The sequence below is a fragment of the Trichogramma pretiosum genome, unplaced genomic scaffold (assembly GCF_000599845.2).
Source record: "Trichogramma pretiosum strain Unisexual culture from Peru unplaced genomic scaffold, Tpre_2.0 scaffold34, whole genome shotgun sequence".
NCBI lineage: Eukaryota > Metazoa > Arthropoda > Insecta > Hymenoptera > Trichogrammatidae > Trichogramma > Trichogramma pretiosum.
The window spans coordinates 1,270,776-1,297,862 of NW_019641683.1; the positions used below are offsets into that span (position 1 = coordinate 1,270,776).

Below are 27,087 nucleotides of genomic sequence, written 5' to 3' on the forward strand. Positions count from 1 at the left end.
CAGCAAATGGAAAATATACTACTCAACAAAATTATCGCAACAAAAAATTTCATCGAAATGTTGTCAATTTTCAAGGGCTTCCATTTTGGTCTATTTTTGTTGTATCAGGACGAATTTTTTGTTTCGATTCCTTGGACATTTTGTCTTTTTTAATAATGTGATATAATAATGTGTATGGGTTCGAGTCAATATTGAATTAGCAGTAGTATTTGAGCGCAACACTCAAAGTTACTGAAAAAAATTGTTGGTTTAAACGTGTTCATGGACTACAGTAATTTAAAGTACTCTTTTCAAAGAGTATTTAAAAAAAATAGAACTCGCTACGATAGTTTTTGGGACTGGTATATTCCGACTACATATTCGTAAACTAGACAGAATTGGTGACTGATGTCTGTATATATATTGCATATAATATTGCATTTACCGTCGATTATGTTAAGGATGAATCCCGAAAAGTTTTATTTCAATCTGTTTAATATTTTCAAAGTTATTAAGATTATTCATGTTTCTTTTTTAAATTCTTTTCCTGGCTTTTTTTAGGGTTAATTTGTTTCGAAGATGAGCAGCCAAGCTTTAATTTAAGAAGATCAAAAACATTAGGATTTATCGATTATTTCAAAAGTTACATCGTAAAGTAAAAAATTGTTTTTATCTTTATTTTTTCGCAGTCAAAGTTTGAAAAATTGCTTTGTTAGCATTTTTAAATAAAATAGGATCGATCATTTTTATGAGGAAACTCTGCCAATAAATTGGAAGTGGTTAATTCGTAATTCAAACTACCCTATAGCTTAAGGTAACTTATAATTGTTTAATTAAAAACTCAGTTTCAAAATTTTATATTCTAAAAAAACTCGAACCATTTCAAGTTAAACGACATAACGAGGTCAAGGGATAATGAAACGATAAAAAAGTAATTAATTTTTGCTTAGTGTTTAAATATTACCCTTTTGAACAGAATATAACACATGCTTATTTGTTTAGATATTTCAAGTTCAAATTTAGGTTTTGTCATCACCATTCAAGACCTTTTGTACCCGAATGCTCTTGAGCAAAAATAATACTTAATTGAGTACAATATCATTTTAAAAAGCAGTGAAGACTCTTAGTTTAGGTGAAATGTCATGGAAAAATAAAATGTAATTGAGTAATTAATTCTTGAAAAAGAACTTTTGATAAAACTAGGATGGGTATCCCTCTTAAAAAAAAATTTTTTACTTTGTTCATTACTTATAAAAATTACATATAACACTATAAGATACTAAAGGGGGGCTCCGCCCACCTGCTCGCTCCGCTCGCCAACCCTCCATTTGAACCAATATAGATAAAAATTAAAAACAAGCAAAATAAAAATTTAAAGAAATTTAGAAAAGATATACGCATACATAAGAAATCCTTCTTTGCTTATTTCACAATTTCATATACTTATTACATTAAATTAAACCTTTAATTATTCGCTGTTCACACCATTTTAGTAAAATCATGAACAGTTAAGCATCTTTTTTTTTCATTTTTCGTTATTGCCGAAATTTAAGTCATAAAAGTTCTGTTTGAGAGTGACCTATTGGTTCGATTGTCTCATCCGAGGTAGTGACCGTAACGATCGATGTTCTGAAAAAGTATGCTCGACCCTGGTGCTGAAGCTCAATCATTACTCTCTGAAAGTTACGATAGATCACCAAAAACTAGAGCTGTGCGAGAACTCGAAAAAACTCGACTCGTCGAGTTCGAGTTTTTTCCTCCAGTTCGAGTCGAGTACTCGCGTTTTTTTCGAGTACTCGCAATGTATTCAAGTTTTAAGTAAATAAATATATTGCGAGTACTGGAAAAAACTCGAGTACTCGAAAAAAGTGGAGTACTCGAATTTTTCTAAATCAACTCGAACTCGAAAACTCGGGTACTCGCACAGCCTTACCAAAAATACTACTTTCCAGAAAACGCAGAAGTATAAAAAAATTTACACGTAGAGTATAAGAATATGAAGCTCACGGAAACAGTTGTATCTCAGTGCAAAATCAAAATTTTGGAATTTCGAAAAATGAAATCAAAAGGGGAGGATAACTCCTCAAAAATCCATTTAAAAAAATGTTGAGTTTAAGGTGTATGGGTTCTCTTAAGTGTATGTTAAGTAACGCTACAAATTTTTGTAAAATCCCACATACAATTTTTTTTTTTAATTTTCATTGAGATTGTCTATTTTAGCGAATTTTCTATATCGTATTTATTCAACGGAAAATGAAATATTTTTTTGCAAAATTCTGGTTTCTCCCTAAAATTCTAGATTTTTTTCCATTATATATAGCATTGAACAAATGTTAAATAACATTGCTGCTCAAGCAATTTGGACAAATTTATCTTTTTACACAGTTGATGCAATAAATTTAATAGTAGATTGTAGAGATGTGCGAGTACTCAGAAAAACTCGAGAACCCGAAAAAGCTCAAGTACTCGAAAAAAACGAGTACTCGATTTTTCGACTCGACCTCGAGGAAAATACTCGGCGAGTCGAGTTTTTCTGAGTACTTGCCATGAATTTGAGTTTTAAATGAATTTATGATAAATTAATAATCTTTAGTAGGGGTCTGTGAGTACTCGAAAAAGCTCGACTCGATCGAGTCCAGTTTTTTTTTTCAAGTACTCGTCATGTTGTCGAGTTTGAACTAAGTAAATGGTGCATTAATAAACCAATGAATGTTCCCGTTGCATGTGCGTGCTCTTAGGTGTTAGTTACTTGAAGCATTGGTATTTTCACAATACAACCGTTGCGAGAACATAACATTTCGGAGAATGCACATGCAACGTGGACATTCATAGTTTTGTTAATGTATCATTTATTTAGCTAAAACTCGAAAATATTCGAGTACTCGAGGTTTTTTGAGTACTTGCATTTTTCCGATTCGACTCGTCGAGCCCATGCCGAGTTCGAGTCGAGTAAAACTCAAAAAATCGAGTACTCGCATACCGCTAATCTCTAGACCCCTTCTTTTGTGTTAACGTGCTGATAAGTGTGATGAAATGTGGTACTATAAAATTATTTTTTTCTTTCAATCCAATCAGCTGCGAATATCGCACTTGTCAGCATGTGCACACAAAGGGAGGGGTCTAGAGACTGTTAATTCGTTATTTATTCACTTACATCTCCAATACATGGCGAGTACTCGAAAAAGCTCGAGTACTCACACAGCCCTATTAATGACGCAATTCTTTTGCTGTAAATTTTGAACACAAACAATTTTTGGAGTAAAATACGACGGGAAGAAGTGTATACGATACAAACCATTTGTTCAAAGGTTTGTGTTAAATTTCGAGTAAATAAACAATTTGAGGAGTAGATGAGGACAGGGAGGAGCACACTCGAGCGTGGGAGGAGGATCAAAAAGAGGAACGAGAGGAGAAACAAAAGAGACGTAGGAGGAGTACGAAATAAGGAGAAATTATGAGGTTCAAAAAAGACGTAAAAGCAACACTTAAAAGGCAAAAAAATCCGGGAAAATACCATTTTTTCAAAAATGAGGAGTATTGAGTGAAAAATGAGGCCTAATAACAGTTGAAAAATAACTTTCTTCCTTACAGGAATATACATATAGACAGATATAAAGCTTAAAAATACAAACCATTCTACTGAGCTATAATTTTATTTTGGGTTCTGAAATCCATATATACAAATGAACCTACGTGTCCTAAAATTTATGAGAAACTCATTTTTGTTTTTAAAATTGAGTATTTGCATGGAAATTATTCAGATTTATTGCAGATAATTGGAAACTATTTAAACGATTAGCTCCGTCTCGGATCATTATAGAGTTATTTATCTTACGACAATAAGATTTGATATTATATGAAAACAGCTATAAAATTTCTCTGGAAAAATAATATTTAAAGACATGAAAAATTGTCAGTGCATCAAAATTTCATTTTAATTATTATTTATTTAAATAACACGTCACGCTGGTCAGTTACGAGACAGTAGTAGTAAGTTTTTCCATATATCTACTGAATAAAAATACTTTGAAATGCTATAAAATATCAAAGTATTATAGTTCACGATTCATGTTTATGTTTAAGAAAATAAAAGAAAACTGGACTTTGTTAAGACGCCTTTATAATAAATTGATAATAAACTCCAAAAACGGTTATGGATGTTTGAGATATTTGTTAATATTATAGTAATAATAATCATAATAATAATGAATAATAATCATGACAATAGTGAAAGAAATAATGATAACATCAATAATAATATACAAAATATTGCAAATTGACTTCCCATCATGCTTGTGTAATACTTACTTAAGTAATACTTCTAGCTAAAACATACCGCTTTAACTTTCAATTTAAATAAAATTAATGTGCATAATTAGTTCTCAATCATAGACTTATAAAATTTTCAGAAAGTTTTTCAAAAGAATTATTCAGCAGCAGTTAGAAGGAAAGTCTCTATTGAATTTGTTTTTTTATATGTACAAGGTTTTTAATAGACAAGCATTTGCCAAAAAAGTTCTTGCAACTTTGATATTTACATGCTTCTGCTCAAATGACTGTGAGTATTAATTCATAATTATAAAATTATAATGTACCAAAAATGAAAAATGTTATAATACTTCAATCTTAATTATGTAAAATTATTGTTTGACAGAATTTTGGCAATATTAATATGTACTCAATGTTTTTAAGTCAACTTTTTCATTTTGAAAACATTGAGTGATTTTTTGTAAAAAAAAAAAATAATAATTTTTCAAGTTGTCAAGATTTCTTCATAAAATTACTACTTTATCAAAAATGTTGTAAAAATTAGATTTTTAGATTCTATACTTAGTTTGGGTAACAAAAAGTCCTGAATTATTGAAGTATCGGTATTTACATTTGTTTTAAAAGTAATCACTACTAGTTATCAAGTATAGCTTGTATTGATAATAAACTAATTCGAATAACAATTTTGTCAGTAACTTTTGTTATCAACCAACCAATTAAAACCATTTAAATTGCTTGGTATTTAATTAACATAAGTTGCATTTATAAAAATATTTCAGATATGCGTTGTTCTGATAATTTTTTTTATTAACTAACAATATTATTTATATAAAAATGCCATTTCAAAAAATTGGCAAAAAGGACCTCTTGGTATTTTTCCTAGTAAATATTTTTTTGTTCAAGTATCCAACTTCACTATGATAAATATCTTGGTAAAAAACAGAGAATGTACTCTGCCAACTACCGCTTTTGAATCTTGATTCACTGCTTTTTTTTTAAATACTGACTTTTTATGAAATCTGAATGATAATCATTTAATTTGTATGAATCACTTTCTTCAAAACCAACGACTTTGATGTTAAGTATTACAAAACAACTGTGAATCCATGTAAATAATTGTAGAGCAATCGCAAAATTAATTTCATTTGAATTTTATATATATTGATAAATATCACATTTATGTGTAAACTCTGAGTAAATCTCTTTTTCTATAGATTTGATACAAACAATTTGGTATATAAAATTTTTTGGAATATTTTTAACATTAGAAATTAGTTTTTCTCTCGACTTATTTTAATTTCAGGTTGAAACAATTTAGATTCACGAAATAATTATTGAAAATACTGAACATTATAAAATTTATAGAGTAATTTTAATATATTTTTTAAATACTGAATTGAATGCACAAATCTTTGCAACATTAAATGTTTGAATGTTTTAAATTATTTTTTACAGCAAATATTTTAGAGTACAATAAAAACACGTGAGTCATTTGCGATGATACGCAGAATGATATTAATTTTTTACATTTATGTTGCCTTTTTTCTCATAATGAGTAAATTATATTCAAATTCAAAGCATATATTTACTACGAATTCATTGATTTTATTAAAGCACAAGTGTCATCCACTTCCTTAGTCATTTTTTTAGATATACTTAAGATGTAGTAACTTTTAAATAAACTATACACGGGAATATACCAATTTGAGCAGAACAATAATTGAAAAATTAGAGCAAGAAACTCGAAGTTGTGTTGGAAACAATGGTATTAAACCAACTATTGACATATTCACTAATTTACCTCTAAGGTAGAAAAATACTAATTTACTATACTCTATCGCATTGTCGTTGCTTAGGCAGTGTTTAGGTATATTACTAACTTAATTAAAATTTACTTATTCTGGTTGAAAATTTATCCAAAAATAAGGCACCAGTATTCAGGATTACAAAATTCACCCTGCATGCTTCGATAAATTTAGAGGCACATCTGTAAAAAATAATATAATTATAGAGATGAAATATTTCATATTACATTCTAAGAATTCAAAAATAATCACAAATTTTTTGCTATCTCAAAGCCGATTAAAATAAAAAATTTATTAGCATAATTTACCTGAGGGTGGTGTTAATGTCTGTTCCCTGTAGTCTTTGAAGCGATGAGCAGGAGGTGAGGGAGAGGAAGAATGATTCTGGGGTTGTGGTGGGGTTGTATATAGCATTGGTGGTGGATAATGCATTGGTTGAGAGTAATGCATCCAACAAAAAGGTGATGTTCGATAAGCTGCGGGTGGAAGCAACGGTAACCCATAAATAGGCGGATGTTGTGGTTGCATTGAAACATTCGATGAATTAAGATACGCCATGCCAGGGTCAATCCGAGATGAGCGTCCATATACTGGCTGATGTTGCGGAGAATGATGAGGTTGAGGCGATTGGTGAGGTTGAGGGGAACGATGGGGCTGTGGGGAACAATGAGGTTGAGGAGAACGATGTATTTGCGGCTGTTGTATTTGTGGTTTCAGAAGATTACGTAAGAACCCTGGTTCACCCTCAACACTTGGTTTATCTTCTCCTAAGATACTTGTTATACTATAAGATGATAACTGTTTTGTTGCTGGTACTGATGTTGTTGCTGCCATTGCTATTGATACTGTTGGCATTCTATTTGATGAGACTGTTGGTTCGTTTACCTGAAATTCCCAATCAATAAATATTTCAATGAACAATAAAGGCGAAATCATATTCATAATGAAAATAAAAATATTTATTATCTTACAACGTTCAGAACCATGCTATTATTGGAAGTATGTGGTGGAGTAGCTCTTCTTTTTGAAGCTTGATCTTCTAAGCTAACTCTCTCTAGTTCGCGTAAAATGCGCTTACGAGGTGACACTACATTAGGATCCAAAAGTCTTGCAAGCTTATCAATGATAATATTAAGACTTTTATTTGCTGGTGCTCCATTTAACTTTCGAACTTGATTTAGTTTAACCGATGGTTTTGAAGGAGCAGAAATAATGACTGCTTTTTGTTGATTAACAGCAATTGACTCTTTAAGTTGCGTAATTGAGGAACTGGAGTCAAAAGGCTGTCTTCTTTTACGGGCTATCAGTCTCGGGTGAACACTAACTTGTGTTTTAGGATATCGTCTGTAGTAAAATGTGAACTCAGTCGAAATATTTCTTCTAGGGCTGCTTTGTTTCCAGCAATGGTCGCGCTGCCATGGACTTGATTGAATAGATGAATTATCATCAGATACTGAAACATACATAATACAAAATATTTATTTGAGGTATTTTTATGTACAAATTCTAAAGTGAGTAACCATTAAATTAATCAAATTTAGAGTTATCTGAGAATTCTTCATGTACATAATTAGTGCACTGATTCTAAGATTATTAAATAGCTAGAATACAACAACACATTATAAACTGTATATAAATTAATAATAATTTTTAGAAACTTACCACTCAGTGATGCAGAACTTTCTTGCCTGTTAGGTGTAACACTAGCAGGAGGCCAGAAAGTCTTTTTTGGAACTGGAAACCATGTTGTTCTTTCTCCATCCCGGCGGTGAGATAATTCAAGGATAAACTTGCCATCCTTAAAAAACTTGAGCCTGCCTCCAGGAGTGGGAGTATTATTGATATTTGCTCCATTAATATGTCCACTGTCATCATCATGACCATTATTGCCATGAATTTTACTATCTGATGAACTTGGTCTAGGTTGAGAGTGACCTTGATGTTGAAGATTAATCTGAGTGGATTGCGTTATTTGCTGATGGCTAGAGTTTGAAGAATTTTTGCCGTTGCTTTTACCAAGAACTGAATGATGGTGCTGAAGCACACTTGGTGCTGGCTCGCGGGAGCACATATCTGTCATAGTTTTCATCTGTGCATCCTCAGATTTTTTCCATATGCAAATAGCAAATACTGCTGTACATAGCCTAATTGATTATTAGCCATTCTAGATTAATTTACCTATTTAAAAAATAAAAATATTTTATTAATCTTGAATTTTTATAAATTGCAATAAAAAAATTAATAAGAAAATTTGTCAAAAATAAAAATTATTAACAAAATCATGTAAATTAGACATATATTTTATATTAATTCCAATGGTTTTGTTATAAATTTAACAAGTAAGAAAATGAAATTACACTTGAGCCAAAATCAATATTAAATTGATTAAAAGATTAGTCCAAAGGTAAATGTACAGGATTTGAATGAAAATAAAGCATGTACCTCATTCAAGCTCATGTAAGCAGACTTGAAGTAATTGACTGTTGTCTAAATGAAAATGTTGATAGTGCATGAATGCATTGAACTTGTAAAAAGCAGGCATAACAAGTGGATGCAAAAGGCGTTTGTTCCTAGCCTAAAGTCAAATCACTGAATTGAGATACACAGAAAAATGAGCACTTTCAACACTGGCCTAGCAGGCAGCTGTAGCCTCATTATTGGGTTATCAGTTTGTCCGTAAGCTTCAGAGTGACATGATACTCTATTGCAGCAAACAGACTGGATTACGCATCACGTGTGCGAGTACAAATATCTGCGTCGCAAGTTTACCGGGGCGAAGAACTAGGAGTTGCGGCAATGGCAGTACGAGCAGTCGCATCGTAGGCGGCAGCTGGGCTCTGTATCAGTCACGGCGTTTGAATGACCTTCACGAGTTCGAGCAAACATGATTGCTCGACGTCCAGGAGAAGCAAGAGGAGCCGGCTGCTGCCAGATTCATAGCAGGTGTTATCAGATCGGCTGAGATCGTCGCTGCACCGAACGATGAGTCGTGCGGTTGAACTTGATCTCAACAGTCAAGGGACTTGGCCAAGTCGATATGCGCGCACAAAATAACACTCGGTAGGAGCAACAGCAGTGAGCGGTCGCTCTTAGTTGTGCATATATAACATAGGAGCTCGTACTTTCGTAGTCACGAAGAATCGCTTAAGTTGCAGCTTTTACGGCTTACCTGGCTGTCGGACTGTAGCTACTCGCAATGCAGCCGCAGTACGCGACGGGTAAGCCTATGGGCATTGGGCTAGGACTGCGTTTTCATATACACACAAACTGTATTGCTATGTATGTGTTTGAGCGAACACATACTCGCTCACATTGCACGCACGCACACGGCACAGACGTGCATTAACTCGTACATCTGCATGTATATATATGTGCGTCCGTGCACAAGGATCCAAGGAAGAAGAAAAGAGACAGCAAATGTGCTTATGTAGATAGAGGTATAATATTCATAGAGTAAATGAGAGAGAAAGAGAGAGCGAGCGAGTGCAGTAGGTATGTGCAGAGGAAGCGCTAACCACTATAAGAGAGCTGCAGACTGGCAGAGCTTAACCGTGAGGTTGATAAATATTTATGTGCGTTAATGCATGAATGTGCATGCATGTGGAGCTCAGCGCTGAACGGAGTAGCCAAGTATACGGCCAAGGCTCGAGTGCGCCGTGCTATGTGGGCTAGTACGTGTAATCCGGGTGCTTCCGTTTCTCCGCAGACTCCGTCTTATTCGCTTTTATTCTTTGCTCGTCGTCGAACCGAATCTTAGGTATATAACTTGGGCTGCAGCCTGATGCATGACAAGGCAGCTGTATGCACGAGCAGAATAGGCCGATCGGAGTCGATAGTACGTGGGCGCTCGAGTGCGCGCTTTTCCTTTTTTTTCTTTTGCTTTTTTTTTTACCTTTTTTTCCATTCGTCGTGTTGTCGTACATTATACTTATATACGAGCGTATGTACTACAACGCGGACGCCGCTCCCCGATTTCAAGAGATATTCTCGACAACTTGCTACAGCCGATGCAGTTCGAGAGTCTCTCGAGTTCCATCACTCAAATTTTCAATAGGTGTGCATGTAGCTCTTCTATTGAGTTACACATATGAAAAGATTAAATAACAAAAATACTTTATTTTTCATAAGATTGTTGTAGGTGTCACAATGGGATCGCAATTGTGTATCAGAGCAGACACAGCATCGCTTCGCTATACATACAATACATACTTATTTTTTACTATTGTTTACTTAACTTTCTACTTAGCTTTCTTCTATTAACTTAGATTATCTCAGCTCGATCCGCAAGTTTGATTCTCTGAAGAGATATGACTCTCTGAAGACTCAATGGTTTCGATTTGAGTACTGAATAAAACTAAATTGTATGAGACTGATTGATTTTTAAATATCTGACTGTTAACTAACAGGAAAAATAAAATACATTTAAGTGTAAAGCCACTTTATTCGGTTATTAGCAATAATTCCCTAGTGGTTTTATAGAAAAAAATAATTTTAAGATGCGTTTCCCGGCGAAAATAAAACTTACAAGAGTAAAAATATAAGCTCAAACTATCATATGAAATTATAAAGCGTAATAAAACATAAAAAATATAAAATTAATAACGATTTCGGACAGCTATTGAACTCAATTTTTTCAAACGTTTTTACATATTCTATTCGCATGAGACTGCATTGACCGCAGCAAGTGTGTGTCGTGAAAATTTTTCTATTCATTTTTATGAATAAATGAAAAAACTTCTATGAAGGATATGTATATTAACCAAATTCAGTCAACTCAGTACTTCTCGGTACGCCTGCGGTGATGTTAAAATGCTCTCTAGCTACATTATAAGTGAGAAAAACGGACATCATTCTGTACACTTACAATTAAACGTTTTGCATAAAATAGTAGTGTATTCACTTTTTCACGACAATTACTCATTGCATTTGATGCGACAAAAGGTAAAAAACTGTAACTTTTAAAACAATTAATAGTTATTTATGCAACAAATGCTCAAACGTGGTTTTTGCGCACATTGTGTGCACGATTGCTGACAACGATAGATACAAGAAGCTTTTTTAAACATTTGAGATATCTTCGCCATTTAGTATAATGAAGCAATAAAAAGATTTGTTAGCATGTCAATAGCCATTGTTAGCCCTCAGTATCTCAAATAAAAAAATCTATCATTAGCAAAAAACTCCCAAATTTTGGCATTTTTTTCCAAAATCCTAGAATGGTGTTACCCCTTCATTTCCCTATTTATCATATGAAATTGGTGGATTTTTAAAAGATGCTACAAATTAATGTACTTTTTAACGATCTATTTTACCACAGACAAAATGAGCACTTTTTCCGATTCTCTTTTTGTCATATGTTGACTTTTTTCTCCCTATTGTCTTTGTGCGATGAGTATTTTAATTTATTTTATATTCATAGAGGCTAGAGATAAATTATATATCGCTAACTAAACAATAGTATATTTTGCACCTAGGGAATGAAAAACTGGAAAGTCTCAGAGCACGTGTAATTTATCATCCGAGACGAAGCCGAGCCATCACATGCTCTGAGACTTTTTTTTCGCTACATAGGTGCAAATACAATTTTTTGTGAATCCCCCAGCCTAAAGTAACATTTTGGTTTTGCTCAGATGGAGTAAAATGTTACTTTAGGTTGGAGTAGCACAAAAAATAATTTTCTGAGCCTTTTATTTAGTCTCGTACTTGACATCAGAACTTTCCGATCTAAACTCAATAATACTAAACATAAGATCTTATCTTCACGCAGAGAAAATGAAAAAACTGGATAGACTTTCCAATTTTTATTTCAATAGATCGTTATCATACTGTCAAGATAGACGAAATGCTAAAAAAAGCAAAATAAAAACTAAATAAAGAGTCATTATTTATTAAATATAGATTCATTGCAGAAATTTTCCATCAACAACTGAATCTGGCTATGTATTTTAAAATGCCTAATTTAATTTGTATAATATTCAAAGTTCTAATGAAACAAACAAAATGCAGAACATGCGAGTCTTGAAACGTATTAGGAACCTGTTTTAATTCTTGAAATCGAAAAAAATCTTGAGCTTTAAATTAAAATGATTTACGATTATTGAAAAATGATTGAAAACTTTAAGAACATGGACTACTTAACAAATAGCTGAATTTTCATTGTAAGTACAGCTAAAAATGTTCTCTGGAACAATAATATCTTAAGAAATGAAATGAAAACGTAGCTAAGTAGAGGCTCTGCCTGTTAGCCTGCTAACTATCGTTATAAGCATACCTTATACACACGTGCGCTCCCCTACTTCGTTACGTTTTCTCACTGGTGCAGAAATTAAACTTGAATCGGTGTACGTTTTTCAAATCTCGTTCCAAAACTGCAGTTTCCATTTCGTAATTCCCGATTGGTGTATGTACAGCGTCAGGCAAACCGCAGTCAGCAGCCAGGTCAACGCATTTATAAAATAGGTAGGTATAGCTTATACATATATAGTTACACATATTTCCACTACGACGTTGCACGCAGTAGGCAATACGACGCTGTAGTAGTACTGTACTAACTGGCAACTGCCCCACACATACACAGTAACAGTAGTACAGTACACACTGCTGCACAGTACGGCAACTTGAGTTCACAGATTAAATATATATATAATAATATTTCACAAAATTCTCAAAATGGCGACTGCCGAGCAAGTGCCGGTATCAAGCATCAACGACATTCAGAACTTAAAAGCCGATAATTTGGTAAGACATCTTGTAATTTACTTCTGTAACTCATTTTTAATTTTTCTTTTACATGTCTGAAAATTTTAAACTAATGTCACTTAACGAAATATTCATTTATTGTCCCGGTTCACTATTGATGTAACATTTTCAGGTTATACTATACAACGCGTGGTAGATATTTTCTAATTTCACATCTCTGTCTAAGAATCTTATATGCCTTTAAATATTTAATGAAATTCAAGTTCCGAAACAGTTAATTAAGTTGACACTTTTAAAATTAATTACAATTTTCTACTTACACTTTTTTTCGTCATTCGGTTTCGTGCGACCTCGCGTTTAACCTTACTATTGATGCACATGTATTTATGTACATAATTTTGCTAGCTAAATTATCAAAATATTCATATTTAAACTTATTCAATCTATTTATTGATATGTTTTTACTTTACATTTAGTATGATTGTAACATTTCATTTTATTTTCAATCCTTAAAATGATTAATTCATTCCAATTAACATGGGAATTTCGTTTGAAATGATGCTTAAAAAAGTTAACTACTAAAATAACTAAGTTTGAAATTTATCAATTTCACTTGATTGATTATTTTTTATTTTCAAAACATGCATCTGGTTAACAATGAAATTTTTGTTCCCAGACACAATCGAAAATGGAAAGCATGGACGTTGCTGAGTCAGTGAATACCGAAGTTACTAATAAAGATGCCACTTCCTCAAATGGCAAAGAAAATAATATTGCTGTTGAAGATATGACTTCTAGAGACTATTATTTTGATTCTTATGCCCATTATGGCATTCATGAAGAAATGTTGAAAGATGAAGTTCGAACAGTAACTTATCGCAACTCAATGTATCATAACAAACATTTATTCAAAGGAAAAATTGTTCTTGATATTGGCTGTGGAACAGGCATTTTATCAATGTTTGCTGCCAAAGCTGGTGCAGCTCGTGTAATTGGAATTGAATGCTCTAATATTGTAGAGTATGCTAAAAAAATTGTTGAAGCTAATCATTTATCCGATGTTGTTACCATTCTTAAAGGAAAAGTAGAAGAAGTTGTTTTACCTGACGGCATAGAAAAAGTTGACATCATTATATCTGAGTGGATGGGCTATTGCTTATTTTATGAATCTATGCTTGACACTGTGCTTTTTGCTCGAGATAAGTGGCTACGAGAAGATGGTATGTTATTCCCAGATAAAGCTTGTTTATATATTTGTGGAATTGAAGATCGACAATACAAAGATGAAAAAATAAATTGGTGGGATGATGTTTATGGTTTTGATATGAGTAGCATTCGACAAGTTGCCATTAGTGAACCTCTAGTTGATGTTGTTGATCCAAAACAGGTTAGAGAATAATGACATTTATAAATTCAATTTAATTTTTCTTTGCATAATTAATTCAATTTTCTCATTATTCATTTTAGGTTGTTACAAATTCCTGTCTCATAAAAGAAGTTGACTTGTACACAGTTACCAAAGCTGACCTAACTTTTTCATCTCAGTTCATGCTTCAAGTGCGTAGGAATGACTATGTTCAAGCTCTTGTCACATTCTTCAACATTGAATTTACTAAGTGTCATAAGAGGATCGGTTTTAGCACAGCTCCAGAAGCTCAATATACGCATTGGAAACAAACAGTATTCTATTTTGATGAATACATGACTGTGAAAAAAGGAGAAGAAATCTATGGTACTTTCTCTATGGAGCCCAATGCACGGAATTATAGAGATCTTGACTTTACAATTGAAATAGACTTTAAAGGTGAACTTGGTCAGGTACATGAGTCAAATCACTACCGTATGCGCTGATATTTTAAAAAATAATGGTCAAGACCACAATAATTACATAGTACATTTTTAAAATATGAAATACTACGTGACTGCATAAATCTTCAATTTTACAATTATGAATAAGTAATTGTTTTGTAATTAAAGTCACAAACGATTAATAATTGACTAAATTAAATTAAATTATATTACGTTAAATAGCAAGTTTTGAGTTCACCCATGTTTGTTATCATTTAGCACTTGTTGCTGGTCATCATTACTGCTGACTCAGATGACAAATAATTTTTTTATTCTTACAAATTATAAATAATTAAATAGTACATAATATTTTTTGCCAATTTTGAATACATTTTGTAAAAAAATTTTATTATGATTTGTATGTTCAGTTATAACATAATGATCCAAATATGTAATTAAATGAGTTTTTATTATTAATATGTAACATATAATGTTTAAAAAAACAATAATGATACATCTAAATTACTGTAAAAATATTTTCAATGACCTCTGGTTTGAATTTTTGTGCTGATCATGATTTGAATAATATGATTTTTAAATAACCAAATTTAATTGTTGTTTACTTCATATCCATTATGTGTTTATTATTTGAATTTAAATTTCATGATTAATAATCGTAGTTGAAAACCAATGAATATACATAATCTAGGTGACCCACACAAACCTTAAAATAAATTAATTTTTTTGGGAAAATAGTCGTTTGATCAAATATTCAACTTTTTAAAATGCATAATTTAAATATGGCTCTGATTACAATTCTGATTCTTTGTAAACTAACTGCACTGTATGAAATATAATCATCAATGATTTTATTTCATACAGTCTTTTTTTAGTATATTCTTTTTAATGCTTTGCTTTTCATTACAAACCAACACTAACATTCTTTCTACAGTACAAAATGTGAAAAATATTAAGTTGTTAGCCCTTTCAAAGAATTTGCCAATTTTTGGGTTTTATAGTCGGTTCTTAACTGTATGAATGTTGAAAGAATTCCTCTGTCTAATATAGCCTGCAAAACAAAAAGCAATTATTAAAGTAAGAACATTTCTAAAAGGGAAAACAAAAATCAAGAAAAAAACTCACTAGTTGGTCTCCGGAGCAAACCTGTTTTAAATTTTCAGGTTTTACGAGCAATAAATTACAAAGAGCATGTAACGTATCAAAAAGGCTAGTCACTACAGGAATTCCAAGTTCTTTGACACATTTCCTGTACTCATTCATATCGCATATGGCACACATAGCCCCTGCTGAATTAAATTGGAACTGTTGGAGATGCTCATACACAACCCTGTGAAAACGAACTCCTATTTCAGTTAATATGTTTTCAAGATTTTTTCCATCAAGTCTATCCCTTATGTGTTTGATTTGACCAGACACATATTGGCAAACAGTAAGACATGCTGGAGTATTTAACGTATCTACCATCTCTGTTTCTGGCTTGAAATCAGTCTTACGTTGTTCATTTTGTAAGTATACTTTTACCCAGCCAACAATAGCATTGATACTACGATCCAAGCCTGTGTCAATTTTATTTTCTATTTGTTCTAATGCTACTTTTTTTTTCGTTAAACAGTCTGCATGCCTTGAAGTAGATCTGTCAAAAAAATATTAATGATATTAATTTATTAAATTGATATAAAAATGTCATGTATATTACTTACAATATAAGTGGTAAAAGTTCTCCACTAAATTGCTCCTCAAGTAATTTGATGATAACATTACATTGACGAACAACAGTAAAAAAATGAACCTCTGGTTGAGTTCGACTTTCAGGTATTGGTACACATTGTATTCCTAATTCAAGGGCATAGTCAACATGTTCATTGATAAGATACTGTAATGTAGTTTCAAGTATTTGAGTTGCATTGGCTGCTAACTCAGATGTTTGAGATAACAGTGCAACTCTTTGTAATGAATTTTTACTAAGTTGTAAGAGATTAATAGCTAATTCTTCAGATAAGAAAGTTTCACCACCATAATTTTCTATTTGGGCAATATTGATATTTGTACGTGTACTAAGCACTGCTTGAAGATCACGCTTCAAATCTTGAAAACCACCGCTTTGGAGCTGCTTTTTCTGATGATTTTTTGACTCGTAATATTGAATTAACAATGCTGCAGATTGTTCTCGTAACGACTTTATTTCTACCCTGTAAAAAAGTATTTTGTCTTTTATTAACATACCTTTTAAAATTAAATTTAATATTTACAAAAAGCTTCGTACGTAATATAAGCGTCTAAATGTTTTTGAAAAATATTTCTCGTCAATTTTGGTAAATATGTGTCATCTGTGCCCATTTCAAATTTTTTCAAATCTCCTGATAGCTTTACAGTTTTTAAATAAAGCTCATATAAATTTTTTAAATATTTTTCAGTATCTGTTTTATCTGCTAATTTAGCTACAGCATATTTTTGCAACCTTAGATGATAAATATTCAAAACAAATTTTGCCATTACTTGTTCAGGGTTTGCAAAAACTTGTTGAATAAGTTTATAATTTTTTGTACACATGGGTATAACTTCTTGAAAAACATCTTTTCCACCAAAAGAACTAATTTGGCTTTGTTCTATGAAGGCATTTATACATTGAGAATATCCTTTAAAGTGAGATAATATTAAAGCTAACTTTTTCATATTTGCAACATCTTCTGCACTCTGTGCTCTTACAAATTCTTCTATCAGATTCCTTTCAATTTCGTCATATTTTGATGCAATCTTTTTTGTTGCATTATCAAATTTTTCAATAGGAAGTTCTTGAGCAATCACATGGAGTTTTTGAATAACATCAGCAGCTTCATTCAACTAAAACGTAATTTTATAATTTTTAATATATAATTTTACTAAATAATATCAAATAAATTTTCTTACTGATGTTGTATCTGTGAAAATAGGATCCATTAAAGGTCCAGGGGCTAAAAATTCAGCAAAATGTCTCATAAGTTTTTGAGCTTCTACAGCTCTTGATCTTGGTGTATTTACACTTTCTAATTGCTCTCCTAAATGAAGAACTTTGGTTGCAACCAAATTTATTCTTTCATCTAACTGATGAAATACTTCTATAGACTTTTTATTTCTTTCTTGAAGATCACCTATTTCCAAAGAATGCCTTGTTTCTTCTTCTTTTAGTACTACTTCTAACTTGTCACATTTTTTTTGTTGACGTTCTTCTAGTACCTGCAAGTCTTTTATGGCTTGCAGGAAAGTTTCATGAACGAGTACAGGATCAAAAACTCCCTTAATTCTATCTTTTGTAGTATCATTAACAGTTCTCCAAGCTAATCTTTCCACAAATTCATCTGGATCAAAGGGTTCCTAAAACAATTATATTGCTCAAGTGATATTACATATATGTGTTCATTCCTAACTGGTTAATCAAAACATGTATTTTCTGCGATTATAAACCTACTTGTTCAAGTTCTTTCATGTATTGTTGCATCATTTTGAAAACTTTTAATTTACTTTTAGAATTATTTAAAAACGCTAATTAAAGTTTAAATAATACTTTCTTAACAAAAAATTAATTTTCAAAGGTTATATACGATATTGATTTTTCTGTGAAAACCATTTTTTTTTATATTCACAATATTTGATGAAAATTAATCAGAGCACTTTTGTAATTAATGCAGAATTCACAAAAAGTATGTCAACAACGATTTTTAGGCTGTGCAGTTTTTCGTTGTATTTACTTATAGATGTCTATGTGTACTGAATTCAAACTCATACCATTGCAGAATCATCATATTAAAGAAAAAGTAACATGTTAATTTGCAAGCAGAAAACGGGATTAATTATTTCATAATTTTTTTCAATCCTTTGAGTCAAAATTTAGCAGTAGGTTTAGAAACAATTTATTTTTTAAAATATTATATAATTAAATTAATTTTTTTTTCAACATTTTTTTTACTTTGCTTTAATCATTCTTTCATGTAGACGAAATGTCTCGTTAAGTTCAAGAAAATTTTCAAAAAAAGAAGTCATGGGAAAATATTATTAGCTAGTTCAACTTTAATGCTATCATTAATCTAAATATTATTCAAAATTTTGAAATTTTTATTTATTACTTCTTGGAAAAACATTGATTGATTTTCTTTTTTGGGATTTTTGGACTTGAAATAAATATTTCTTACCTTTCAATAACGAGTCAAAGTTACTTTATTTTGTGAAATATTTTAATGCAGTATCTCTTACATGAGTTAAATAAACAAAATTCGGTCATGTATTTTATACATATTACAAGAGATATTTTCATTACAAAAAACTTATAGCAATAAAGCTTAGCATATTATGTAAATAATATGACACTTTTTTTATTATTAGTAAGCACATATCTTACTACAAGTACCAGCATTATTTAAGTATAATTTTGTAAAGTATTAATAAAAAATTTAGAATTGCAACTTTACTTTTCTTCGTTTCCAACTTCGAACTCATTGAGCATGAATTCAAAACATTTGCATTTTGGACAATTTGTTATGTCAATGAGGAAAGTTATCTGCAGTAAGTTGAATTGATCAAGTTAAGATAGCTTATTAAAATAATAAATGTTAAAGTAGATGGAGAACAAACCATTTTGTGTTTTGGACACTGATAGCGAACTCTGCCAAACATCAAATGACCACAGTTTAAGCAAATGATGTTCTTGTACCGTCTTTCACAAAGACAATTTTTAGAAGGAACTGTAAAATTTGCTATACCCCTTCCTCTTATGGCCCCTTGAAAGGACTCCACAGATTTTGATAAATTCTCATCAACTGTACAAATCAAAATCAATGTCATATTTATTTATGAGTTATAAAACGAATTTTAATATCAAGTTAATATCATAGTTCATATCATAGTCATAAAAGTGCCATAAAATTTTAGGCAGCGCAATCATAGCCAAGTATTACTAGTTAGTAATATTAATATTAATTATTTTTATATAATACTGTATACGAAATGTGATCTAAATGAATATTGACGCAACTAACCTTCCGGACCTCTTGCGGGAGACGGACCCATTTTTAAAATATTTAAAAAATTGTTAAAGCTTAAGAAGTTTGTTTAAGAAAAAAGCATGTACTTAGTACTATTAAAATAGTGAGGAAGTTTTACATTAACAAAACTAAATATGATGAAAAAACAAAAATATTTTTTGTTTACAAAAGAAACTAATACTTCTTGGATTGACCTATACGATCGTGCAGTAAGCGCTGAAAGTGAACTACTAAGAGCCCTATTCAAAGTTTGACTGTGATGATATTATGAAAAGCCGGTGAATAAGTTGACCGAGACGAAAGTTGTTTGAAAACAAAAGATTCTGTGTACTTCTCGTGAGGCCTTGATTTCCAAGAATTCGCATATGCCGCAGCAGTCTGATAGTGCAAAGCCCGCCAAATCATTCTCCTGCCTATTTTTTGACCCTGTCCTTCTTATCATCAATATATAATTGTAAATATTTCATAGTTAGTTAATGACACATTGATCTATATTTGTTTCTTTATAATTTTGATAAGTGCAATCTTATAATTGTAGAGAATGCTTTTCATACTTGACAACAAAGGTGTATCCGAGCGTTGCCATATAGACCCAAACAGCTTTACATTTTATCGATTAAATTCTAGTAAACGCGGATGTTGATTAGTCGACCTGTACCATCCTAGTGGTTTTATGGATAAGTTGTTTATAACGTTCATCTAGTTTGAATTAAAGTTTATTAAAAAAAAAACAAATTAAAAATGTCCAATCAGGAAAATAAAAGAAATTTTAATCAACATTCGTCCTCCATTTACGGAAGGTAATTCATAAGATAAAACACCTCAAAAATAAACAAGTTGATGAATCAAACTATTAATGAGAGATTTGAGTGAATATTTTTATGTGTCCTTCATGACTTTTTTATTTTTAACAACGGTCTTGGATTTGAATTAAAGATCACTATTTTTTTACATATGTATTTGATTCAAATCACAATGTAGAAATTGAGCAATGAATATTCTCTAAGCTCAAATGGTCGATGAGTAAATATCAAAATTTTCGATTCTTGTACACAGAGTCCCGACTGTTGGACCTGATAAAACGAAGGTAACATTTTGCACGGATATGGACAAATCTGTGATTGTATACAATTTTGAGAAGCGAGGCTGGGCTCAAGTGACACCTGAAGACGATTGGAATTTCTATTGGTTTTGAACTATTTATATCGTTATACTTAAGATTAAAAAAACGAATTGTATTGACTAGTAATGTAATTGTTTTTTCAGGGCTGTCACGCAATCATGCAGAAACATTTTTAGTATCGAGACCGGTTATCGTATGGGTGATAATCAGTAATACTCTAAGCAGGCTCGCACACCGATTTCGATTTAAATAAAAATCTAAATTTTATTCGCCTTTTCAGAACAATCAATCATTTTCCCAACCATTATGAACTGACAAGAAAAGATTTACTAGTTAAAAATATCAAGCGTTATCGCAAAGATTTAGAGAGAGAAGGAAATCCATTGGCTGAACGAGGAGAAGGGCCTGGAAAATATCTTCACTTGGATTTTATTCCAGTGACATTTGTTTTACCTGCTGGTAAAGTCGTACAATATATGTAAGCTGTTGATATTAATAAGAACGATGAATTAAATTTTATATTAATTTTTCAAACTCGTCACATACGAATTGATCAACTGCTGATATTGACTCAGATTACAATATGTTCGTGGAAGAATATAGAAAATCGCCACAAAGCACGTGGATTATGAAACCTTGTGGCAAGTCGCAAGGTGCTGGCATTTTTCTTATCAATAAATTGAGCAAACTGAAAAAATGGTCGAGAGAAGCGCGCAACCCCTTCAATCCCAATCTTACCAAAGAGTCTTACGTTATATCAAGGTGAGTTAGTATTTTAAATATTCGTACAAATTATTACATCCGCAATTCATGAAAAAGTAGCTTCATAATACAGGTACATAGACAATCCACTGCTGATAGGTGGGAAAAAATTTGATTTACGTCTGTACGTGCTCATTACGTCGTTTAGACCTCTGAAGGCATACCTGTTCAAACTGGGCTTTTGCCGATTTTGCACCGTGAAATACGATACTAGCATCCAGGAACTTGACAATATGTACGTACACTTGACCAATGTTTCAGTGCAGAAACACGGAGTGAGTCGATTTTTAGCGATCTTTACGATAATACCACGGTAGAAACAAAGTTAAGCTCGTGAAATAACGACAGGAAGAATACAACAGCCTGCACGGCGGCAAATTGAGCGTTCAAAATCTGCGGCTGTATTTGGAGAGCACGCGAGGCAAAGCGGTGACCGAGAAGCTCTTTGCCAACATATCCTGGTGTATTGTGCACTCGCTAAAGGCTGTCGCGCCGGTAATGGCCAACGACCGGCACTGTTTCGAGTGCTACGGCTACGACATCATCATCGACAACAAGCTCAAGCCTTGGTTGATCGAGGTGAATGCCTCACCGTCCCTCACCTCGACCACTGTCAACGACCGCATCCTCAAGTATAAGCTTATCGATAATATTGTCTCGCTTGTACTTCCATCCGATGGCGTGCCCGAGTACGTACTACTTATCATCTTTAATTTTTTCCTTTTTTCTTCGTAACCCGTATGAATTAAATTTTGGTATTAACGAATAATTTATATTTTTATTCATAATTGAGCAGTGTTCGATGGAACAAATGCCCAAGTCAAGAAGCTATGGGCAACTTTGAATTGCTGATTGACGAGGAGCTGGCCTACCAAGATGAAAGAGAAAATCCAACCAAGTATAAAAGTTCCCATGGTAAATGGAAATAATAACTGTGATACTTATACAAAGATTATAAACGTATTCATTTTAAAAGTGTCCTATATGACAATGTATGACTGCCCATAGTTAAATAATTGTTTATACTAGTCTTTTTTTTACAATTTTATAGGGAAATTAATTAAATTGTAAAAAACTTGTTAACTAAAATTTTAAGTTTATTCAAGAATTACTACTTGATTAACCATTTGCATTTTATCCATCAAGTCTCAAGAGGCCGTTTTTTCGCCACTTCCGGACACTCTATTTTCAATGAAAATGGAATCTTTACAACTATTTTCAACGTAAAATTTGATGATATTTTCAAATATGACCTTAGATTATCGAAACAATGAGTAGATCAAAACTTACCTCATTAAAAAAAAAAGTGATTATACAAGAAAATTTTGATTTATTTTCGAGTTTTCACATAGAAATCATTTGGATCTCATGTTTTCGTGCAAAAAATTTTAAAAAAATTTTTAAAATACCTACAATGAATACCATATCAGATACAAGATAACTTATTTCTTTGCTGAAAATGTAAGATCGAGATAATTATTATCTGCAGTCAGCAATGCTAATAAATATTATTTAAAACGATATTCATGTGAAAATTGCTTATAATCAAAAAATGTAAATTGGATAATTTTAAGAGGGTTTTAATAAATTTGATATAAAATTCGACAAACTATAACATTTTCAAGATACTTACATAATTTATGATATGTAATCCAAGACTTTTTCAACAAAACAAAACAAGTTAATAATAATATAATATTAAAACCATCAGTGTCGATACATAAAAAATGCAGAGGGCAAATCGCTTCTGGTTAAACCAATAAGAAAATTCCCAACTTATTTTTTTATTTTTCATCAAATTACAAGGATGAATAAATTATATTATTAAGAAGTTGTATCAATATGTATCGACTGAAACAAAATTAAGTTCTGTAATAAAATTTTGAAGAAAAAATAACAGATAGTGTGAAGATCTCTAATTCTTGAGGTAATGTAAAACTTAGAATATTTTAGAAGTGAAATTAATATATTTCAAGTCATGAATGCAAAGCAAATGAAGTATTGAAATAATGTGAAGTTTAAATTATTATTTACATAGATAAAAAAACTATTTACATAGAGTTTAACATTGTTCATAATAAATAATAAGTAATTTAAAATTTGAATTCCTTGTATTTTTTTGATTTCGACGACTCTTGTTGCGTTTGTTGACGTTTTCTTTTTGACTGAAAAAGTAAAATGAATAAAAGTACATACTATGGTCATTAGTATTCAAATTAAGGTAAGTTAAAAAAGTTGCATTTAATAATATTACCTTGGAACGCTGAACGTGATCTTGCAACATATCTGAAAGATCTTCGTTTTTTAATGCTTGACGGCTTCTCATAGTTTCTTCATAACGCGTAGCCATAGCTTCGGAATCCATATCGAGTTCACTGGGATCCAGCGCTACTTCAACAGCCCCTTCTTTTTCTGTTGCACGAGAATCTGTAGTTGACGTTGCCCCACGTCGAGCGGCGATAACCGAAGGTGGAGCCTGTCCACCGGCACCCGTCATATCATAAACATGAGTACTTCCCATCATACTATTGCCAAGACCTTCGGTTCGTTTCTCATGCAAGACAGTATAAAGAGCTGGAGTATCGCCACCCTCCATTTCGCTTTCAATCTTTCTCTTTCTGAGTTCTATTGTCTCTGGTGTCTCTAATCCTGCGGGAATAGATGTAATGCCGCTTGGAGTTACAAGTCCTTCTGCGCCTGGAGTAACCAAACCAGTTGTGTCTTCTTTATCTGAAAAGAAAAAATTTAATTTGAATAATAATATTTAAAATAAATATTTAATTTTTTGAGTAGTCTTATTATATAAAGTAATTTTACAATTAAAAAAATATATAAATAAANAAGTTACAAACTGAAGGTTAGAATGACATGACGCTCGCTCATGCTGATTTATTAACAGAATGAAGCCTTACGCCGATTTCTTGTCAAACTTTTTTATTAGTGTATTATTAATGGTACGATAATTCGGGATAGTCGGTAAATAGCACTTTTGTACCCTACCTTTGCGATCAGTTGTATGATTACTATCTATCGTTGCGTTTGTAAAACAAAAAATATCTAAAAATCAACAAAAAAAAATTGTCGGATATTTTCCTAATTTATAGTGTTTGGCAGGAACTTAACTTTTATTGTGTGACGAAAATTAATATGATTGATATTCAAATTATAAAAATATTGTTCATTCGTTACATGTCCGACATATTCCCGTCATGTTTACAAATAATATTTGACAATGACCGGTCAAGTCTACGTCCTCTACGAAGTATTATAATGTATGTCCACACGCGCCGAACTCTCCTCAGTTCTCAGCATGAGCGAGCGTCATGTCATTCTAACCTTCAGTTTGTAACTTTGCAGTGTTTACTGTTTAGGAGCAGGCGGTAGCTACATAAGTGAGACTTTTTTTGTCAATTGTGTATACTTCGTCCGGCCTCAGTAAATACTTATATATCATCGTACTTATTTGATTAAATATTCTTTTCATTAGATTCTCAGAGTGCTATCAATTATGGAAGTAGTAATTCCTCCGGGTTTGGAAAATCCGTTCCTTAAACAAAATGATGTGTATACAAGTGAAAAAGTTATCAATGAATCCGTGGATAAAACCAGTCAATCTAAAAAGAAGAAAAAGAAGAAAAAGAAGAAACAAAGGCAACTAGTTCAAGAGAAAACTAACGATGAAAATGTTACCGAAGTTCAAAATGGAGAACCAGAACCTGAAGTTGAATATATTCAAGAGATTCCAACAATTCAAGATCTTGAGCCTATGTATAGGCAATTCGCCAAAGTGTTTGAAGCATTTAAATTGTGTGGACCAGATAAAAACGATGGAAAAACTACTCCTCAAGACTCATTGACAGCTGCGACAGCGGCTGCTGGAGCTATTGCTCAGAAACTTACTACAAATTTGAGAGATGAATACGACGTAGAAATTCAAACGCAACAAAACCAACAGGGCATTGGTGAAGATGGTCTACCGAAGCTTTCTAAGAGGAAGCTTAAAAAGCTTACCAGGCTTAGTGTCGCAGAGCTCAAACAATTGGTAGCAAGACCTGATGTCGTTGAAATGCACGATGTCACAGCCAGGGATCCTAAACTTCTTGTGCAGCTAAAAGCTCATCGAAATACAGTGCCTGTACCTAGACATTGGTGTTTCAAAAGAAAATATTTGCAGGGTAAAAGAGGTATTGAAAAACCACCTTTCGACCTACCAGCATTTATAAAACGAACTGGTATCACAGAAATGCGAGCTAGCTTGCAAGAAAAAGACGAAGGTAAAACCTTAAAAGCCAAAATGAGAGAGCGTGCTAGGCCAAAATTGGGTAAAATTGACATTGATTATCAGAAACTCCATGATGCATTTTTCAAATGGCAAACCAAACCAAGAATGTCCATTCATGGTGATCTTTATTATGAAGGAAAAGAGTATGAAACAAGATTAAGAGAGAAAAAGCCCGGCGAATTGACAGATGAATTACGGACAGCGCTTGGCATGCCTATAGGACCTAGTTGTCAGAAAATACCCCCTCCATGGTTGATTGCTATGCAGCGTTATGGACCTCCACCCAGTTATCCTAATCTCAAAATCCCAGGATTAAATGCTCCTATTCCAGAGGGTTGCGCATTTGGATACCATGCTGGTGGTTGGGGCAAACCTCCTGTTGATGAAACTGGTAGACCTTTGTATGGAGATGTATTTGGCATAACGAAGAATGCCAACGGTGATGCAATGGATGAAGAGATTGATAAAACACAATGGGGAGAACCTGAATCAGAATCTTCGGGAGAAGAGGATGAAGATGATGAGGATGAAGATAATGAAGAAGAAGGTACATTTATTTATATATTTTTTTAATTGTAAAATTACTTTATATAATAAGACTACTCAAAAAATTAAATATTTATTTTAAATATTATTATTCAAATTAAATTTTTTCTTTTCAGATAAAGAAGACACAACTGGTTTGGTTACTCCAGGCGCAGAAGGACTTGTAACTCCAAGCGGCATTACATCCATTCCCGCAGGATTAGAGACACCAGAGACAATAGAACTCAGAAAGAGAAAGATTGAAAGCGAAATGGAGGGTGGCGATACTCCAGCTCTTTATACTGTCTTGCATGAGAAACGAACCGAAGGTCTTGGCAATAGTATGATGGGAAGTACTCATGTTTATGATATGACGGGTGCCGGTGGACAGGCTCCACCTTCGGTTATCGCCGCTCGACGTGGGGCAACGTCAACTACAGATTCTCGTGCAACAGAAAAAGAAGGGGCTGTTGAAGTAGCGCTGGATCCCAGTGAACTCGATATGGATTCCGAAGCTATGGCTACGCGTTATGAAGAAACTATGAGAAGCCGTCAAGCATTAAAAAACGAAGATCTTTCAGATATGTTGCAAGATCACGTTCAGCGTTCCAAGGTAATATTATTAAATGCAACTTTTTTAACTTACCTTAATTTGAATACTAATGACCATAGTATGTACTTTTATTCATTTTACTTTTTCAGTCAAAAAGAAAACGTCAACAAACGCAACAAGAGTCGTCGAAATCAAAAAAATACAAGGAATTCAAATTTTAAATTACTTATTATTTATTATGAACAATGTTAAACTCTATGTAAATA

General features: G+C 32.3%; 7 protein-coding genes across 12 annotated transcripts; 3 read left to right on the forward strand and 4 right to left on the reverse strand.

The window, feature by feature from the left end:
• Positions 1–3,906: 3,906 nt before the first annotated feature.
• LOC106658030 lies at positions 3,907–12,409 on the reverse strand. Of its 3 annotated transcripts, none has more exons than XM_023461133.1 (5): positions 12,325–12,409; positions 7,716–8,231; positions 7,025–7,506; positions 6,362–6,938; positions 3,907–6,235 (listed from the first exon to the last, which is right to left on the reverse strand). In XM_023461133.1, the coding sequence occupies exons 2-5, from the start codon at positions 8,140–8,142 to the stop codon at positions 6,201–6,203; spliced, it is 1,521 nt and encodes a 506-aa protein (XP_023316901.1). In that variant the 5' UTR covers positions 8,143–8,231; positions 12,325–12,409; the 3' UTR covers positions 3,907–6,200. The 3 variants fall into 3 exon arrangements, with proteins under 3 accessions (XP_023316901.1, XP_014235342.1, XP_023316902.1); XM_014379856.2 differs by lacking the exon at positions 12,325–12,409 and adding an exon at positions 8,496–10,617; XM_023461134.1 differs by lacking the exon at positions 12,325–12,409 and adding an exon at positions 8,411–8,434.
• LOC106650099 (protein arginine N-methyltransferase 1) lies at positions 12,363–15,147 on the forward strand. Of its 2 annotated transcripts, none has more exons than XM_014367906.2 (3): positions 12,363–12,512; positions 13,429–14,139; positions 14,220–15,147. In XM_014367906.2, the coding sequence occupies exons 2-3, from the start codon at positions 13,441–13,443 to the stop codon at positions 14,601–14,603; spliced, it is 1,083 nt and encodes a 360-aa protein (XP_014223392.1). In that variant the 5' UTR covers positions 12,363–12,512; positions 13,429–13,440; the 3' UTR covers positions 14,604–15,147. The 2 variants fall into 2 exon arrangements, with proteins under 2 accessions (XP_014223392.1, XP_014223383.1); XM_014367897.2 differs by lacking the exon at positions 12,363–12,512 and adding an exon at positions 12,564–12,791.
• A 101-nt stretch (positions 15,148–15,248) lies between these two features.
• Positions 15,249–18,111, reverse strand: LOC106650092 (exocyst complex component 5). The gene is made up of 6 exons (XM_014367884.2): positions 18,007–18,111; positions 17,469–17,912; positions 16,825–17,402; positions 16,262–16,750; positions 15,684–16,194; positions 15,249–15,609 (listed from the first exon to the last, which is right to left on the reverse strand). The coding sequence occupies exons 1-6, from the start codon at positions 18,037–18,039 to the stop codon at positions 15,511–15,513; spliced, it is 2,154 nt and encodes a 717-aa protein (XP_014223370.1). The 5' UTR covers positions 18,040–18,111; the 3' UTR covers positions 15,249–15,510.
• Positions 18,112–18,367: 256 nt separating this feature from the next.
• On the forward strand, positions 18,368–22,740 carry LOC106660057 (probable tubulin polyglutamylase TTLL1). 2 transcript variants are annotated; one of them, XM_014382886.2, is made up of 9 exons: positions 19,929–20,030; positions 20,115–20,376; positions 20,633–20,764; positions 20,843–20,908; positions 20,980–21,158; positions 21,275–21,461; positions 21,535–21,736; positions 21,810–22,150; positions 22,258–22,740. In XM_014382886.2, exons 2-9 carry the CDS (start codon positions 20,318–20,320, stop codon positions 22,388–22,390), a joined length of 1,299 nt encoding a protein of 432 aa, XP_014238372.1. In that variant the 5' UTR covers positions 19,929–20,030; positions 20,115–20,317; the 3' UTR covers positions 22,391–22,740. The 2 variants fall into 2 exon arrangements, with proteins under 2 accessions (XP_023316865.1, XP_014238372.1); XM_023461097.1 differs by lacking the exons at positions 19,929–20,030; positions 20,115–20,376; positions 20,633–20,764 and adding an exon at positions 18,368–18,431.
• Positions 18,729–19,807, reverse strand: LOC106660049. The gene is made up of 3 exons (XM_014382873.2): positions 19,571–19,807; positions 19,167–19,351; positions 18,729–19,092 (listed from the first exon to the last, which is right to left on the reverse strand). Exons 1-3 carry the CDS (start codon positions 19,599–19,601, stop codon positions 19,000–19,002), a joined length of 309 nt encoding a protein of 102 aa, XP_014238359.1. The 5' UTR covers positions 19,602–19,807; the 3' UTR covers positions 18,729–18,999.
• Positions 22,741–22,775: 35 nt separating the features above from the next.
• Positions 22,776–24,672, reverse strand: LOC106648780 (splicing factor 3B subunit 2-like). The gene is made up of 3 exons (XM_023461073.1): positions 24,651–24,672; positions 23,716–24,191; positions 22,776–23,626 (listed from the first exon to the last, which is right to left on the reverse strand). The coding sequence occupies exons 1-3, from the start codon at positions 24,670–24,672 to the stop codon at positions 23,555–23,557; spliced, it is 570 nt and encodes a 189-aa protein (XP_023316841.1). The 3' UTR covers positions 22,776–23,554.
• A 65-nt stretch (positions 24,673–24,737) lies between these two features.
• LOC106648765 (splicing factor 3B subunit 2) lies at positions 24,738–27,076 on the forward strand. Of its 2 annotated transcripts, XM_014365855.2 has the most exons (4): positions 24,747–24,853; positions 24,949–26,290; positions 26,406–26,881; positions 26,971–27,076. In XM_014365855.2, exons 2-4 carry the CDS (start codon positions 24,970–24,972, stop codon positions 27,040–27,042), a joined length of 1,869 nt encoding a protein of 622 aa, XP_014221341.1. In that variant the 5' UTR covers positions 24,747–24,853; positions 24,949–24,969; the 3' UTR covers positions 27,043–27,076. The 2 variants fall into 2 exon arrangements, with proteins under 2 accessions (XP_014221332.1, XP_014221341.1); XM_014365846.2 differs by having other exon boundaries at positions 24,738–26,290.
• The last annotated feature ends 11 nt before the right edge of the window (positions 27,077–27,087 follow it).

Coding starts and splice junctions, on each gene's coding strand:
- LOC106658030 (XM_023461133.1), bottom strand. CDS start 8,142: ATGAAAACTATGACAGATATGTGCTCCCGCGAGCCAGCACCAAGTGTG. Junction 6,939..7,024: donor ATAGCATGGTTCTGAACGTT/GTAAGATAATAA, acceptor TGGGAATTTCAG/GTAAACGAACCAACAGTCTC. Junction 6,236..6,361: donor GACATTAACACCACCCTCAG/GTAAATTATGCT, acceptor TATTTTTTACAG/ATGTGCCTCTAAATTTATCG.
- LOC106650099 (XM_014367897.2), top strand. CDS start 12,723: ATGGCGACTGCCGAGCAAGTGCCGGTATCAAGCATCAACGACATTCAG. Junction 12,792..13,428: donor ACTTAAAAGCCGATAATTTG/GTAAGACATCTT, acceptor TTTTGTTCCCAG/ACACAATCGAAAATGGAAAG. Junction 14,140..14,219: donor ATGTTGTTGATCCAAAACAG/GTTAGAGAATAA, acceptor TATTCATTTTAG/GTTGTTACAAATTCCTGTCT.
- LOC106650092 (XM_014367884.2), bottom strand. CDS start 18,039: ATGATGCAACAATACATGAAAGAACTTGAACAA. Junction 16,751..16,824: donor CATTTAGACGCTTATATTAC/GTACGAAGCTTT, acceptor ACTTTTTTACAG/GGTAGAAATAAAGTCGTTAC. Junction 15,610..15,683: donor TTTGCTCCGGAGACCAACTA/GTGAGTTTTTTT, acceptor TTTGTTTTGCAG/GCTATATTAGACAGAGGAAT.
- LOC106660049 (XM_014382873.2), bottom strand. CDS start 19,601: ATGGGTCCGTCTCCCGCAAGAGGTCCGGAAG. Junction 19,352..19,570: donor TCCCGCAAGAGGTCCGGAAG/GTTAGTTGCGTC, acceptor TGATTTGTACAG/TTGATGAGAATTTATCAAAA. Junction 19,093..19,166: donor AGTGTCCAAAACACAAAATG/GTTTGTTCTCCA, acceptor AACTTACTGCAG/ATAACTTTCCTCATTGACAT.
- LOC106660057 (XM_014382886.2), top strand. CDS start 20,318: ATGTCCAATCAGGAAAATAAAAGAAATTTTAATCAACATTCGTCCTCC. Junction 21,159..21,274: donor GACATTTGTTTTACCTGCTG/GTAAAGTCGTAC, acceptor ATATTGACTCAG/ATTACAATATGTTCGTGGAA. Junction 22,151..22,257: donor CCATCCGATGGCGTGCCCGA/GTACGTACTACT, acceptor ATAATTGAGCAG/TGTTCGATGGAACAAATGCC.
- LOC106648780 (XM_023461073.1), bottom strand. CDS start 24,672: ATGACGGGAATATGTCGGACAT. Junction 24,192..24,650: donor GACGGGAATATGTCGGACAT/GTAACGAATGAA, acceptor TTTTCTTTTCAG/ATAAAGAAGACACAACTGGT. Junction 23,627..23,715: donor ATCACGTTCAGCGTTCCAAG/GTAATATTATTA, acceptor TTACTTTTTCAG/TCAAAAAGAAAACGTCAACA.
- LOC106648765 (XM_014365846.2), top strand. CDS start 24,970: ATGGAAGTAGTAATTCCTCCGGGTTTGGAAAATCCGTTCCTTAAACAA. Junction 26,291..26,405: donor TGAAGATAATGAAGAAGAAG/GTACATTTATTT, acceptor TTTTCTTTTCAG/ATAAAGAAGACACAACTGGT. Junction 26,882..26,970: donor ATCACGTTCAGCGTTCCAAG/GTAATATTATTA, acceptor TTACTTTTTCAG/TCAAAAAGAAAACGTCAACA.